The 14,599-nt window shown below is 36.3% G+C and overlaps 2 protein-coding genes and 1 pseudogene across 5 annotated transcripts; all 3 read left to right on the top strand.

The window, feature by feature from the left end:
- The first annotated feature begins 413 nt into the window (after positions 1 to 413).
- On the top strand, positions 414 to 9,254 carry LOC111289006 (uncharacterized; annotated as a pseudogene). Its single transcript, XR_016341717.1, has 11 exons — positions 414 to 978; positions 1,081 to 1,114; positions 1,834 to 2,270; positions 4,475 to 4,871; positions 4,948 to 5,142; positions 5,223 to 5,419; positions 5,531 to 5,606; positions 5,686 to 5,749; positions 5,900 to 7,013; positions 7,100 to 7,156; positions 8,612 to 9,254. The product of XR_016341717.1 is annotated as an uncharacterized LOC111289006 (transcript).
- Positions 9,255 to 9,396: 142 nt separating this feature from the next.
- On the top strand, positions 9,397 to 14,444 carry LOC111287298 (beta-arabinofuranosyltransferase RAY1-like). 3 transcript variants are annotated; one of them, XM_089759926.1, is made up of 6 exons: positions 9,397 to 9,871; positions 9,986 to 10,239; positions 10,495 to 10,747; positions 10,829 to 11,602; positions 12,128 to 12,374; positions 12,759 to 14,444. In XM_089759926.1, exons 3-6 carry the CDS (start codon positions 10,523 to 10,525, stop codon positions 13,205 to 13,207), a joined length of 1,695 nt encoding a protein of 564 aa, XP_089616052.1. In that variant the 5' UTR covers positions 9,397 to 9,871; positions 9,986 to 10,239; positions 10,495 to 10,522; the 3' UTR covers positions 13,208 to 14,444. The 3 variants fall into 3 exon arrangements, with proteins under 3 accessions (XP_089616052.1, XP_089616053.1, XP_089616051.1); XM_089759927.1 differs by having other exon boundaries at positions 9,397 to 9,811; positions 9,911 to 10,239; positions 10,469 to 10,747; XM_089759925.1 differs by having other exon boundaries at positions 9,397 to 9,811; positions 9,911 to 10,239.
- On the top strand, positions 13,481 to 14,119 carry LOC149519341 (uncharacterized). The gene has a single exon (XM_089759928.1). The coding sequence runs from the start codon at positions 13,481 to 13,483 to the stop codon at positions 14,117 to 14,119; it is 639 nt and encodes a 212-aa protein (XP_089616054.1).
- Positions 14,445 to 14,599: the final 155 nt, after the last annotated feature.

Raw genomic sequence — 14,599 nt, forward strand, 5'->3', positions numbered from 1 at the left:
GACGCGTAATGTAAAATTTTCTCCCATCTTTATGTCATGGGATGGTAGTCATAATCGCATAGAGGCTTAACAGAATCGAGCTGAATGAATTCGGTTTAAGTTCTATTCAAAATTTTATTTAAATTTAATTGAATTTTAATTTTTAAATTTGAGTTGGATTTAATATAAAAATTAAGTCATTTGAATTTGTTTAATTAAGTTTGCTTATAAAATGAAAAAAGCTTAGTTGTTATTTTCAATTTCAAATTTAATTATTTGTATTCAAATTTAAATATAAATATAAATTAATAAATATATAAAAAAATTAATTTTTTAATTTAAATATAAAAATTTGATTAAATTAATAAATTATTTAAATTAAATATTATAATATTTGAATTTGATTCACTTATTATCCAAATTCAAATTTAATTTGATACGGCTCTGGGTCCAACCCAACACCTCTTCCGTGAAAGGGGAACAAAAAAAAAAAAAACCTTTTCTCATATTCTGATTTTTCCTTCATCTTGTAATTCATGGTATACTTACTGCCTCTGCTGCAAACCCTCCCTATAATCGTTGGAAATCAAAGACCTAAAACGAGAAAAATGCTATAGCCAATGGACGCATATCAGCAACAACAACCTTACCGCTACTTGAAACCACCACCCCCGGCGAATCCCCACTCCAATACCACCACCAACCATCACCGCCACCTCCCAGAGCAGGTGCACCACCAACTCAGGGATCATGGTACTCCAACCAATTCCAGTACGAGCAACATCACAACCAATGTCTCTCTACTCCACCCCCTCAACAACCGCCTTCCTAGTGGTGTCCACCTCCTCACTCCGATCATTCTGCTTATCCTCCACCCATTCCTCCTCCTTATCCTCCGCACCCCCATAACTTTAGTAACCACTTCCTTCCACCTCCTCCATCCCTAGACCGTACCTGCCTCCTGCGCAGATTCCCCGTTCTTTTTCTCACGTCAATCAGGTAATTTCCAATTTTCTAATTTTATTTCTTGTGTATAGTAAAATGCTGCTTATTTGGTTCATCAAACGACCTTTTTCTTTTAACACTATTTTCATTCTATAGGAATGGAGCAATCCAAATTTGTCTCATCACCAAGGTTGGTATCAATCACATTTTGTTGTTTCATTCCCCCTTGATATTTAGCCCTATTTTCATCGGTTTCAATAGAATTAGATCGTTATTTCCATATTTTTAGGGCTGTTCCTTTTACATGTTATATCAGGGTTTTTCTTAAGGATTCTTATCGTCTAGATTCAAAGAGTAGATTTATCAATTTGGTGCATGTTAATTTAACTACTTATACATCTGCACTTAAGTTTAAAAGTTCCACAAGCTTATATCCTTGTCATATATCTTTAATTGTAAATAAGAAAATAAGTAGATTGAATGACCTAGTTGACATATTTTGTTTAGTGGATATGTGGCATGTATACAAATATGCTTGTGGTGTTTTAACTTCACCACCGATTTATAGGATAATAATCCTCTAACTAAAATTTTTAACTTTGTAATTCAATGTTGACCTCCTTGTTTATAGTTAAATAGAACATGACCAGTCCTTAGTCCTTATTAGAATGTATTTTAGTTAGTACCGACTAAAACCTAGAGTGAGATGGCAATTTTTCTACTGATTAATTAATGATTATCCATCATGATGTAAATTGCTGATTGCAGTATGTATAATGTAAACTTCTGTTTGCTATGCTGCCTAAACGAACCATGTGACCCTGGTATTGAAAGTTAATCTGAACCTATGCTTCTCTTATTGTATGTTGGTGATGATGGATTTGGCTTGCAATAATATTCTTGTTCGAGCTAACAACAATGTGGAGGATTGGGAAGCCAAAGCTAGAGAATGGGCAAACACTAGGGCTGCCATGCAGGACCAGCTGATGCAATCACAAATTGCTTCAGTTGGCAGGCCAGAAGAACAAAATCATTTTCATGATCCATATTCACAAGTTGTTGATTCTCATATTATGGATGCTCAACAGTCACTGCCAACTTCTAGCTATCAGCAGTTCCTTGTTCCGGCAGCATCTCCTCATTGACCACCAACAACTATCCTAATGAGACATTGTCTAACAGCTCTGGATCATCTTCATATATTCCTGATGGTCATCTACCTCAAGGTGTTGGAGATGGAACTTCAGCTCCAGATCCGAATGGTGGATTTCTTTACCAAGAAAGTTTTCCTGCCGGTTCATCTGTTCATCTGCAGGAGGTATCTTATAGATATTCTTTTGTTTCAGGTAATAATTTTACTTAATAAATTGAACTTGCTTTTGAAGCTTGTGCTGAAGAACTGCTTCTATAGACCACACTTCCTACTCTATTCTATTTTTTTGAATTCTTTTTTTTTTCCTCTTTTAAGCAGGAACTTTTAAGTAGGATAAACTCATGATGTATAAGGTATGTGGCCTATCTGAAATGATTGTGTGACTGACTTGTATATATATATATATATATATATATATGTATGTATGTATGTATGTATGTATGATCTGAAAGGGTTGTTTCCTAGTTCCTTGTCCCTTTTCTTTTAAAAGTTCAGTTTCACTTTTTTTTTGAATAAAAGATGCTAGTTTCAGTTTGTTTACTGTTATGTAGTTAATTCACCTAATATTGGACCATTGCCTAATGTTATCTCTTTCTCAAAGTTGGTTTTCTTAATGAGAGTCATTCTTTTCATTAGTTTTAGTTACTTGAAGGATGTTTTGTGCTCTATATTCTTATATGTCCTTTTTATCACTTTAAATTGGCCACAAATATTTAGTTGACAAAGGAGCTGCACTAAAAGATGTACTTGGTTCTTTGATTGATTGCTTTTGAGTATGATATCACCTTTTGATGGTCAACACAATGACTTTGTCGTCAGGAAAAAAAAATAAAACTTGGCAAATGGTAATTAATTTGGAACTAATTCTCATGTATGATTTATTCTTATTGATCCATAACAGTTATGTAGATGTACCCTGTTATCCGGAGTGTTATCTTGTATCAATAATTTTCATATTGGTCCATTTTTAGACTTTTGACAACTATTAAATTAGATCAATGTATATACTAGATTATGTCAAGATATTACAATTTGCCAAGATTATACCATTTTTTAAAAGATCATTAGTATTCTTTTTTTTTTTTTTTCTCTAAAATTATCTACTAAATTTGTTGGAGATTATTCAATGACATTGAGTTTTATGGCACATGTACTGAAGTTTCATTTCTTGGCACTATCATTATGTGTTCACTGATTTAGCTAACGTAGCATGAGGGATAGCTTCTCCTCCTGCAGATTTACTAAGTAATTAGAAGTGCCTGGAAATGGAATTTATAATTGTTAACAAACTTGTAAAGACAGTACTTCTTGTTGTAGCTTGTTCTGTTCTGGAGGAAACAAGCTTATGGTTTATAAATGCATGAGAAAACTAGAAAGGCACTGATAACACTTGGAAATTTGTTGAACTACTTCTTGAGCTCTCAGATACTTTAGTGGGTTTCTTCTTTTTTTGCTGCTTAGTTTGCTATAAGTTTCCAAACTGCAGGCTTTAGATTGTGCAATATGTCTTACGAAATGAGCAGAAAATTTTGATTTAAGCTTAACAGTTGCCCAAGAGTGCATATATTTTATAGGGCAATATATCTGCGTTACATTGTGGTTGCTATATCAGATGCCGAATACTTTGATCTGATAAAATTAATGCTTAAATTTGAAAATCAAATGGGCGACTTACCTTGTGTTTGACTGTTGATAAAGTAATTGAGTTCTAATGTGAGGAAAGTAGAGAACTAGGTAGTGGGAAGTTTCTATGCAATTAATATTGCCAGTATACCTCCCAATATGAGATATTACAAAATTACAACTTTCAGGGTAAAAAGCTAAAGCTATTAGGTGAAAAATACTATATGTTCAAAATCTCCTGTTTATGGAATTTAAATATGAGGATTTGAAGGGGTTTGGAGGGATTTAATTCATCTCCAAAACAAAACTCCCTTCTCCCTGTTAAAAAAACTCAGAAACCTTTTGCCGGCTTTCACTCTACTCTCATCTACTCCTCCAGCCAAGCACACTGTTAGAGATTTTTATAAGTTGAACCTAAAGTGTCAAAAGCATTGAATTGAAATTGTTCTGACAGTTTATCAGGATTCTCAACTCTGGAAGGCTCATCATGTACTTACGAGATATTTCAACTACATATTGCTGAAAAGTATAGTCATAATGTTTTTAGGATTGAGTTATGATAATACTAAAGTTTAAGTTCTTTTCTTTTTTGGTGAAAAGATCTAAGTGAAGTTTTTTTCTCTATTAAGCTACTCTTGCCTGTGAACAAATATCTTCTATAGAGTAGATAGGAGAAGCGCAGAAATTTGGGTTTTCATTTGAATGACCGCCAAAGGGCTGCTAGGATGCCTGATTTTGTTTTGTTTGCTACTTGACTTCTCTTTTAAATGCCAGGGAAGGAAAATTCTGCTAATCAAAAGGAGCAATCATATAAGCCCTTGCCCTTGCCCTTGCCCTTGCCCTTGCCCAGTCCATCAGCTCAAAAGGCTGTGTGTCATATGTAACCTCCACTGCCTAGGTTGGTGGATCAGTGCCAAATAAGCAATCCTTCATGTATGGCAGTCAGACAGCAGATCCTGCAGCTGATCTTAGTGATCAGCCTTTAGATTTTGCATCTAGGTTTAGTAATGATCATGACTCACAGATGCAGTTCAACCATGTTGCTCATCATGAATCAATGGGAACTGTGAGAGGCATTGACCCTATTGCTGCTGCATCTTCAATTAACTCTTGGACTCCTCCATTAGCACCTGGTTCAGTTTATCCTCCAGTTCTTCTGCCAGGACCACTGGTTTTGCTCCAAGCCTTGTCAGTTTTCTGACTTATTCCCCAGGTTCTAGTATGCTAATACAATATTCATTTTTCAGCATGATCCATTGTCAGTATCTTCCCCTGTTTCTGGGCACACAGCACCTTCATTTCCAAGGTTTCCTGGTCCAAGTTTTCAGCCACCCTTTCCATCTTCCAGTGCTCCTTTTGGTCTTGCTACAGGAGCTCAACTTCATCCTGGTACAGCCTTTGCTGGTGATATGTATGGAACCATTTTTGAACGACCAAAAAAGGTAATGCATCCTTTACAGTGGTTAAATATGAAATCTTTCATGATATTATTATTGCATTCTTCTCATGGAATTTTATCCAGGGACCTGTGCCTGATTGGCTTAAAGAAGAATATCAAGGAACAAAGCCACTATAGCTAAGTCTTCTCTAGATCATTCTAGAGAGGAAACACCATCCATTGAGGATGACGCTGTTGATAAATCCTTGGCTAAAAGTGATCAAGCTGATAGCAAAAGCATTGATTCTTCTAGATCAACTGAAGAAGAGGATGATGATGAGGTTTTATCTGTTTCTGCCTTTAACTTGATATCTCAGAGTGCCTTGGATGAGTTTTCTCATAATAATTTTGATGTCCTTGAGACATGACCCCGACATTTTTATTCTATGAAGGATTATGTAGAAGCGTCTAGAACTGCCACTATTAACCAAAAAAAATAAAAAAGTACTAACTCAAGTCCTTTTAAAGGTTGCTTCTGTTTAAGCACTTGTGGTTGTTCATATTAATGTTTTTTTGTGATAGATGTAATTTTCATGCCTTTGACCAGGTCATAGATGAGCTGTTTGATGAAATTGCTACCAAAATTGTAAATGAAGATGACTCAACAGTAGGTAAGTGAATGCTGGTCTTTGAATTTTTTTTTTCTCTATATTTCTTATGTGAATACTGAAGTCTGCTAACTTCGTCTTTGATATTTTGTTTGTGGTGCCATCTTTTCTTTCAATTTAACCATTTGTATTTTGACTACTGCTGAACTGCAGTTGACGGCAACACTGTTGCTTCAAATCACAAGGTATTGCGATCTTCCTCTCCGGTTCCAACTTCTAAGGCTTCTGCAAGGGTACTAGTCCCAGGTGAAGCAAAGGAACCAAACACTGCAGGTGTTGGAGAAAAATCTAGTTCAAGCTCCCATGGCAATGTGCTGGGCCTTGCAAATTATGCCTCTGGGGATGCAGATGACAATGATGAACTTCAAAGTTCCAGGATTTCAGATTCAAGGAGTTATGCTACTGTTGTACGGTTCAGCGTTAAGAAGCTTTTGCAAGAAAATGATGCGTCAGAGAATGGCAATTCACAGGTGTTACTTGATGAACAAAGTGAAGTTGAAAAGAATTTTGGAAGTGATGTGAGGAGGTCAAAAAACAATAGTGACACTACTACTGATAACAGTGCAGATAGGAACCATGAAAAGTCATTTTCTTCCAAGGTGGTTTATGGAGATGAAATTAACTATAATAGCGGAAAACTGCAAGATGCAAATAATAGTTCTGGGATGAATGATACTTTAGGAGAATGGGTGAAAAAGATCTGATTCTGAGCTGCCTGACAAAGGCACCGGTAAAAAATCAACAAAATCTGAATCTCAAGGCAGGGAAACAAGAGTAAAATCAGATAAGAATGATCGACTTGATGGTAGAAAGAGTTCTTTTGGGAAAGACCCTGGTAGTGGTAAGGAGTTAGAGGTTAGTTGGAGCAGGGAAGATGAGAAGGGAGATGAGAATCTTCTGAGAGAGGATGAGAGGCTTCGAAAGCAAAACAAAGAAGATTGAAATGGCTCAAAAGAGAGAACAAAAGAGCATAAAACTGGGGGCAGAGCTAAAGAATCTGTTTCAAGAAAAAGATCCAACCATCCTGATGCCGAGGATGATAAGAAAGACACAAAGAGATCTCATAGAGCAAGTGCCAAAGAAGAAGTTTACAGGAAAAGATAATGGACAAAAGAAGAAGATAGATCAAGACATAAAAATAGAAGTAGCTCAAGCAGGTACAAGAGAAGACACTCCTTGTCCATTGGCATAGAGGCAGAAACAGCAAAGACAAGTCATGTGTTCATGCTAATGACTCAAGTGATGAAGCATCAGCTGGTTCTAAGAGGTTCATCATTGAGATCTAATGATTATTTATTCCTGTTGTCTTTTAATTGAGCTATGCAGCTTCTAACTTTCTGTTGTGTATCACAGGAAGTTGCATTCAAGAAAACAACACTTATCACCTTCACCTGTCAGGTCTAGAAGAAGGTAACTGTATCAGTACTTGATCAGTTTTATTCATGTTTTGCTTTTATGCAGCCTGAGCTCTTGGCAGGTTTAGTCTGTTCTATTGTAAGGGTACTTTTGGATATTCATCCTTGTGATCTTGAACTTTTGAAAAATGGATTTGTTGGTCATATGGAAATACTGTCATGGTAAATAAAATGAACTTAAATTAAAGAAACAAAGTTGACCTGTTTCAAATGCTACCCAGTACTCAACAATGTACTTTAACTTTCATGGTGTGTTTATTGTCCCATCATTTTCTTTTGAATGGGACTTCTGGTAGTTTACTTTTTTTGTCTGCAAGTTCTTTTGTTGTTTTAATGGATGGTTTCCACAAGGTTAATTTGTTGGTTTAAATTTTGATTGTTGTTGTGTTGTCAACTACACGTGTTTGCTGACTCGATAGATGGTTGGGTATTTTTCACCATATTCAATTGTCAAGCAGATATAGTATGACCTGTCGACTAAATTGTCTATGGAAGCAACACTATAAAGAGACAAAATAAAGTATTAGGCTACATTATTTACTGAGTTTTTTTTTTTTTTTCTTGAAAAGTTCATGTCTTGCCTGAAGGATAACGTGTAGACATGTGACACCAGCCTTTTAGATATATGTTGTTGTTACTGCTTGTTTGTGTGTCAAGTGTGTGTGTGTTTAAAGAAAAACATCATGGTTGCTGAGCTTTGTATATTGTGGTCTTAATATGTCATCTGTCTAATTTTACTCTGTTAATTGTCCTTTTTTTTGCATCTAACTAATATCCTTGTTTATGCTATATATGGCCACATCTCTTTCTCCCTGGCTCCTACTATCTTTTCTGTCCTTTTTTTCACATATTGTTTCATTTTTACTTTTTGTTTAATAGTGAACAATGATATGTTAATCAGCAAATTTGACTACTAATGTGAGACAAATTTCTGATATGAATGTTGTTGTCTGGTGGTGATTGTGGAGATGTTAATGTTTGATAGTAAGCAAACAAAAGGGAAACAGAAAATTATCTTTCCTTTATGTGTTATCTTGACTAATTTATGCCTTTATTTTATATGTTATCTTAACTACTTTTATAGTCACACCATTCTTGATTTTCTTTTTCCCCATCTGTATATATTTTGCATTTCTCCCATTGCAAATTATAAGGAAATTTGACAAAATTAATAATGGTGCTATGCATCAAAAGTTACAAAGCTCGGGTTGTTCTATATGATTTATTCAGCAGTCACTATCTTTTTACACTTTTCTAAGGGGTTGGCTTTTTGGACTTTCTTAGTTATTGCTTGAAGGTGGTCAGTTTCCCGTTTAAATATCACCAAAAGATAACAATTATGTAACAGGCTGGTTATTACCAAGTTTGACTCTGCACAAGGCTGAGCATTTCTCTTAAGTTATATATGTTTAACTTACCAAATCGGTATGATGTATGTTTTCATTTCTAGAAAAGTTTCACGGTCACCACATAGCAAGCATTTTCAGTGCAGGCATTCTCCCTACTCTTCTTTTGAGACTACCAGGTATGTTACCATGCAGTCGGTGGAATCAGATTACAGTGTTTTTGAGACACAACCATCATCACAACAGCATTCAACTCAGGTAAAGGGATCAGGGTTCCGAATCTTCAACTTTCTAGGTTGTCTAGTTTTATTTAATTTGCGTACTTCTTTTGCGAGCGAAGGAGGTCAAGATCAAGATCACCTGTTTGGCGATATAGATGATTGAAACGAAGTGTTTCATTTGGTTGATACACGTTTATGAGTGTATAGAAGACATTTATGTTCGGGATATTTACAGGTAGATGTTCCCTTAATCTTGAGATGTCTTGAAATCTGCTTGTCATATTGAGAGAGGTGCATGTGTCAAATGGATGCATGATGAAGAGGAGATTAAGATGGGTGCTCTAAAGCCGAGCTAAGAGGACTCGGGTTGGAAGTCTCAGGCATGATAATGACCCTTGCAAGATATTCAACGATTCCTGGGTCCTAATATATTTCTCCGTCTTGCCTAGTTTTTTATTCAATCTTTCCTGGTTTGTTGGTTCTAGATGTTGTAACATATATCATTTCATGTAATTCAGTTTTTATCCACCAGTTGTTCTCTGTGATTTCAAATTTGGCTTATTAAATGGCAAAACCAAAATCAAGGTGTTTTCTGTTTTTTACTTTTAACTTTTTTAGAACTTTTTGTGCAATTTTTCATCTGAGGAAGATGAGAGCCGTATTAACCTATGATGAACTAAATGATGCACTCTGAAGCCCGCAAAATTTTACACGAGAGCTAAATTAATTGTCCAATTGGAGTAAAAGATTTATGGGCCTACAATCGGATTTTCAAGGGAGGCAAAATTCGATTTTTTCTTTTTTTTTTTTGGCAAATGGAGGTTTGACTTTCCAATGACGCAATACCTCACATGTCCCATTGGTTTTCCCCGTGTTGGTGCCGCAACCTTTGTTGTTAGTGCTTCCCTTGTGGACTTTGTTTGTTACTCTTCCATTTCTTTGCTTCCTTTTCAGTTAAAGTTTCACTCTTCCAGTTCTTGTCCTTGTTCAGACCAAACTGATCATTCTTTATAATATCGAAAATCAAACAAAACCCATCAAAAACTTGCCTTCCATTATTCTGAAAACTTCTCTATAATGAAGGTCCATTCTTTTTCACGTCAATATTTTCCTGTTCTTACTGCATGAAATCAAGCTCTCAATGTATGGCTTTTTTTTTTGGTTTCATTTTGGTTAATACAGGCGTTGCAGATTGGATTGTGGTCAGTTTGGGTATCTGGGATTCTCCTAATTGCTCTCTCCCTTTATGCTACGCAGAGGTTACCTCTCTCCAAGAATCCAATTTTCAATCATGGAAGCTCCAGCGACCTGGGCACTCCCAAAATCACTATTTTCACAGCGCCTACTCCTTTTACAGGTTCTTTAGGGACTAAACAAAGTCTAGCTATTCTGTCATGGCTTGCTTTATCTCCCCAAATCACAGTCATTCTCTTTAGCCAACACCCTTCTGCTTCTTCTTTTGCCACTGCTTTTGGTTCCCGGGTTTTGGTCGAACCCGATATTGATTTCACGTAAGAAATTTATTTATCTTTCTTATTGGAATCTTTAGATTCTTATTTATTGGCTGCATTTTAGTTTGATCTCTCTTCTTTTTTTTTTTTTTTGGTATAAACAATGATATAAAAATGTTATAAGTTTTAACCATATTCAATGATTTTTCAGAGTTATTTTAATTGTTTTAGCTGTGAATTGGTGAGCATTTATATACTTTTAGTAACAAGCTTTTCACAATTTCCAAAGGTTTCTGCTCTGTGTTGATGATATAGGTTTCTTGGGGTTCCATTTTTTCATTCCATGGTGGCAAAGTCACGGGCATTTCCGTCTGACATATATGTTTTGATGGATACGGAAAGTATTCTCCTGCCTGACTTTGTTTCGGCATTAAATTATGCTCATGAACTTGATAATGATTGGTTCCTGTTTGCTTATCCACGAAATGTATCAAATTTCCCGTTCTATCTGGATGAGGATGGGAAATATTGGCTAAAAGAAGATGGTAAAAGGATCAGAATTCAGGAGGTATGAAGGTACAGAATCCACATTGAAAATCGATAATCTACCGGAGAGAACTTCATTTGACATCATTGTCCCTTTCATCAGTTGCAGGATACACTTGGCTCAAGTTGGCAGTGGAATTGTTGTGAAGGAAGAATGATGATAGCGTGGAACAATGGGGATCTCCCCTTACATCATGGAGTGCTTCCTCCTTTCCTATATGGAAGAGGAGTTCACAACCACTGGCTCATTGACGAGGCATTGTCCAGTGGATTAAGGTTTGTGTTTGATGCCAGTTGGGCCATCTCAATATTTGCTCTGGATGATTCAAGGCGTTGGTCTAATGGTTTAGTTAAGAGCTCCATCGTTTCTAATATTGAAAAGGGAAGTTGGGAATATGATGGCAATTCCCATCTTGCAGCATTGTATGGATCATCATCTCTTCACAAAATTCATTATTCTGGAGTGATGAAACTTTTGAAATGTGATGGTCAGTACCTTCTTATTAATACTACAGAAGATATCCTTCATCCATATGCCTACAAAAAGATGAGCTTATGGAAAGGAAGCATTGGAAAATGTTGGAGGTCAAAGAAAACTTTGCCTTGTGTTTCTGGAACGAAAAAGTCACAGAACGGAATGTCAGGTTGCTTTCTGAAAGATCGATTAGTGCCTGCAACAACTTTGAAGTTTCCCTTTTCCTTAGAGTCACTCCTTTCCATCACTGCAGACAAGAATAGGACAGTTGTGCTTGCAGTTGCTGGATATAGTTACAAGGACATGTTAATGAGTTGGGTCTGCAGATTGAGGCGCCTCAGAATTACGAACTTTTTGGTATGTGCACTTGATTATGAGACCTATCAGTTCTCCATAATGCAGGTATTTCCTCTTATTCTTCTACTTCTTTTTTAGTTTCACTTTTTTTCCTTTTTCATGTTTCAGCTTAATCCTCAGGTTATTCTTAGTTTGATATCACAACTTAGTCTTAGACCACACAAGCAGATTTTGGAATTAAATAAGAATTTATGACATGATTAACGTGGATTAAATAAAGTTGTTGCTTGAAAACTATTGCCTCTTCACAGAATCTGTTATAGATTTTGTTCTCGGTAAGGATTGACCATATAGGATGATTTAAATATCTTGTTTGTTGTGGTAGTTTGCTTGTTTCCTCTCCTGTACAATTGAATGAGTTCTTTTTATGTCCCAAAGAATATTGAGACGTAATAGCATTTCTGAGTTCTGTAATTATTATGATTTACTGCCCTTGAAATCTACTTGAGGTTCTTTTCTGAACATTCTCCCTCAAAATTTTATGGCACCTTTTGCTTTCAGAATGGTTTTGTTCTGGGATTCTGTTTTGTTCTATGATTTAGTGGAATTAAGGATTCTGTTTTGTTCTAGGGCCTGCCTGTCTTCAGTGATCCATCAGCTCCAAGTAACATTAGCTTTAATGACTGCCACTTTGGAACAAAATGCTTTCAGAGAGTAACCAAGGTGAAATCGAGAATGGTTTTAAAGATACTGAAGCTAGGATACAATGTACTTTTGAGTGATGTGGATGTATACTGGTTCAGAAATCCATTGCCATTGCTTTCCTCTTTTGATCCTGCCATTCTTGCAGTTCAGTCTGATGAATACAACCAAACAGGTGATTATTGCCATAGCACTAATACTAGACTAAGTGAATATCAAATCATTTCTGTGGTCTAGAAATATGAACTGCATGTGCATAGAGGAAAAATCATTAGGTCAGGAGTAAACAAAGTATTAGCTCAAAGTGGTTAAACTTTAGAGCAATTTTCTAATTCATACATGCTCTTCTTTTACCAAAATAAAAAAAAAAAACGTATTTGCATGTTACTTTCTGCCTATAGTGTCTGGTTTATGCAGAAAAACATATATTATCTATTTCTTTGAATTGAATACTAGATTGTGTTTTAGCATCTCTGTGAAAGGACTGTGAAAGTATTATCAACCCTTAGTCTGAATGTAAAAGACATCCTCAGTCTTATCTAGTATTGTTCCCTTGCAGGGCCTATAAACTTACCTAGACGCTTGAACTCTGGCTTTTACTTTGCTCGTTCTAATGGTCCAACTATTGCTGCTTTGGGAAAGGTAGTGAGGCACGCTGCAACTTCTGGCCTATCTGAGCAGCCAAGTTTCTATGACACATTATGTGGCAAAGGGGGTTCCACTCGTAAGGGTGATAATAGATGTGTGGAACCTGAGACAAATTTAAGCATTCATTTCTTGGACAGAAATCTTTTTCCAAATGGCGCATACTTGGGGCTATGGGAGAGAAATAATGCGACATCAGCCTGCAAGAAGCTGGGTTGTATTGTTCTTCATAACAATTGGATTAGTGGAAGAATGAAGAAGCTGCAGCGTCAGGTATTATCAGGCCTATGGGACTATGATATTAGCACAAGGATGTGCTTGATGTGCTCTGAGAATAAATTGACTAGAAATTTTGGAACCTAGTTTGTGTCATATCATCATAACTTTATGGATAACTTTGGAATTCTTGTGAAAGAGAGCAAAAGAAAATGCCATTGTTGCTTGTGTAATGCCTCGGTTTCATCAATCTTTCTGTGGGAGAATACTAAAATATAGAAGCCGGCCATAAAATACAAAAATGGCATCCAGAGTGGGTAATGCAGAAGAATACTTACCATAAAACAAAGATGGTTCTCCATATCCCATGCAACAGAATATGATGAAACCTCTGCATCAGGTGCGTTCTAATCCCCAGCTATGCTGAAGTGGTGTGCTGATTTCTTTGGATTTGTCAGACATGCCAACCATGATTCTGGATGCAAGAAAGATTTGAGAGGAGCTCCCATGTCTGTTGACTTGTCTTCACAATCAAGGGATATGGCTGTGAGGATAGTTCATGCAGGTGGGCGAGAGGAACTGTATCAACATGCTGTTCCTGTATCCCATCTGATGGAAAAATATCCAGGGATGTGTGTCGCACGTCCTGAAGTATTCAAAAATCCTCATGAGTCCTTTTTATGGCCTGAAGATAGCCTGTTGCCTGGCCAGAAGTATTACATTATCCCATCCACTACAATCCAAAAACTTAAGCGTAGACACGAGGAGAAGGTTAAGGTCAAAGGAGATGCTAAAGCCAGAGAAGATATGTCAGATGCAAGAATTACTTGGGATGTAAGTGGAGAAAACTTGGAGGAATCTGTTTATTCTGCAAAAGAATTCTATGTTACCAAGCCTTCCAAGGTATCTAAAGTTCCAAGGGAGAGACTGTCCAAATATTCACTGCGAAAAGCTGGAAGGGTAAAGAAGCCTTTTGTACCCCCTCTGCCGAGGACAAGATTGTTGCGGGAATCAGGTTGGGAACCTGGCTTAACTTCTGTACAAGAACTTTCTCCATGACCCTTTTTCTACCTGAAGGTTTTCTTTCTCTTCCTGTTCTGGTATGTGATCATGCAAAAGAGTACATCGCTCAATATGCCTGTCACTTTCTTGAGATATTTGTAGGATAAGTATAAACTTAAATAAATTGGAAACATTCAATTTTCATTTCCGTGTTGCAGTTGTTATGTTTCTGTAATAGGGGACCATTTCCTTATTTTCCATTGTCATATTCTCCCACTATCTATAGATTTATATTGAGATATCAGTCAGCTATGTTTCATGCCATGATTTGGCATCATTTTATGTTCTTAATGAGATTATTGGAAAATTTTCTTTTGCACCAGTTTGGTTCTGGTAGAGTGTTTGCTTTTTTAGTCATCCTTAAGCTCGGCATGCAGTTTTTGTCCTCCATATCCAAAATATTTAGTGATTTCCAGTTGAAGGAAATCACATCCACTGAAGAAGGGATAACAATTCTACAAATTAATTTGAGAAAAG

Source organism: Durio zibethinus, chromosome 4, assembly GCF_047325235.1.
Source record: "Durio zibethinus cultivar Kanyao isolate XHJ-2024 chromosome 4, ASM4732523v1, whole genome shotgun sequence".
NCBI lineage: Eukaryota > Viridiplantae > Streptophyta > Magnoliopsida > Malvales > Malvaceae > Durio > Durio zibethinus.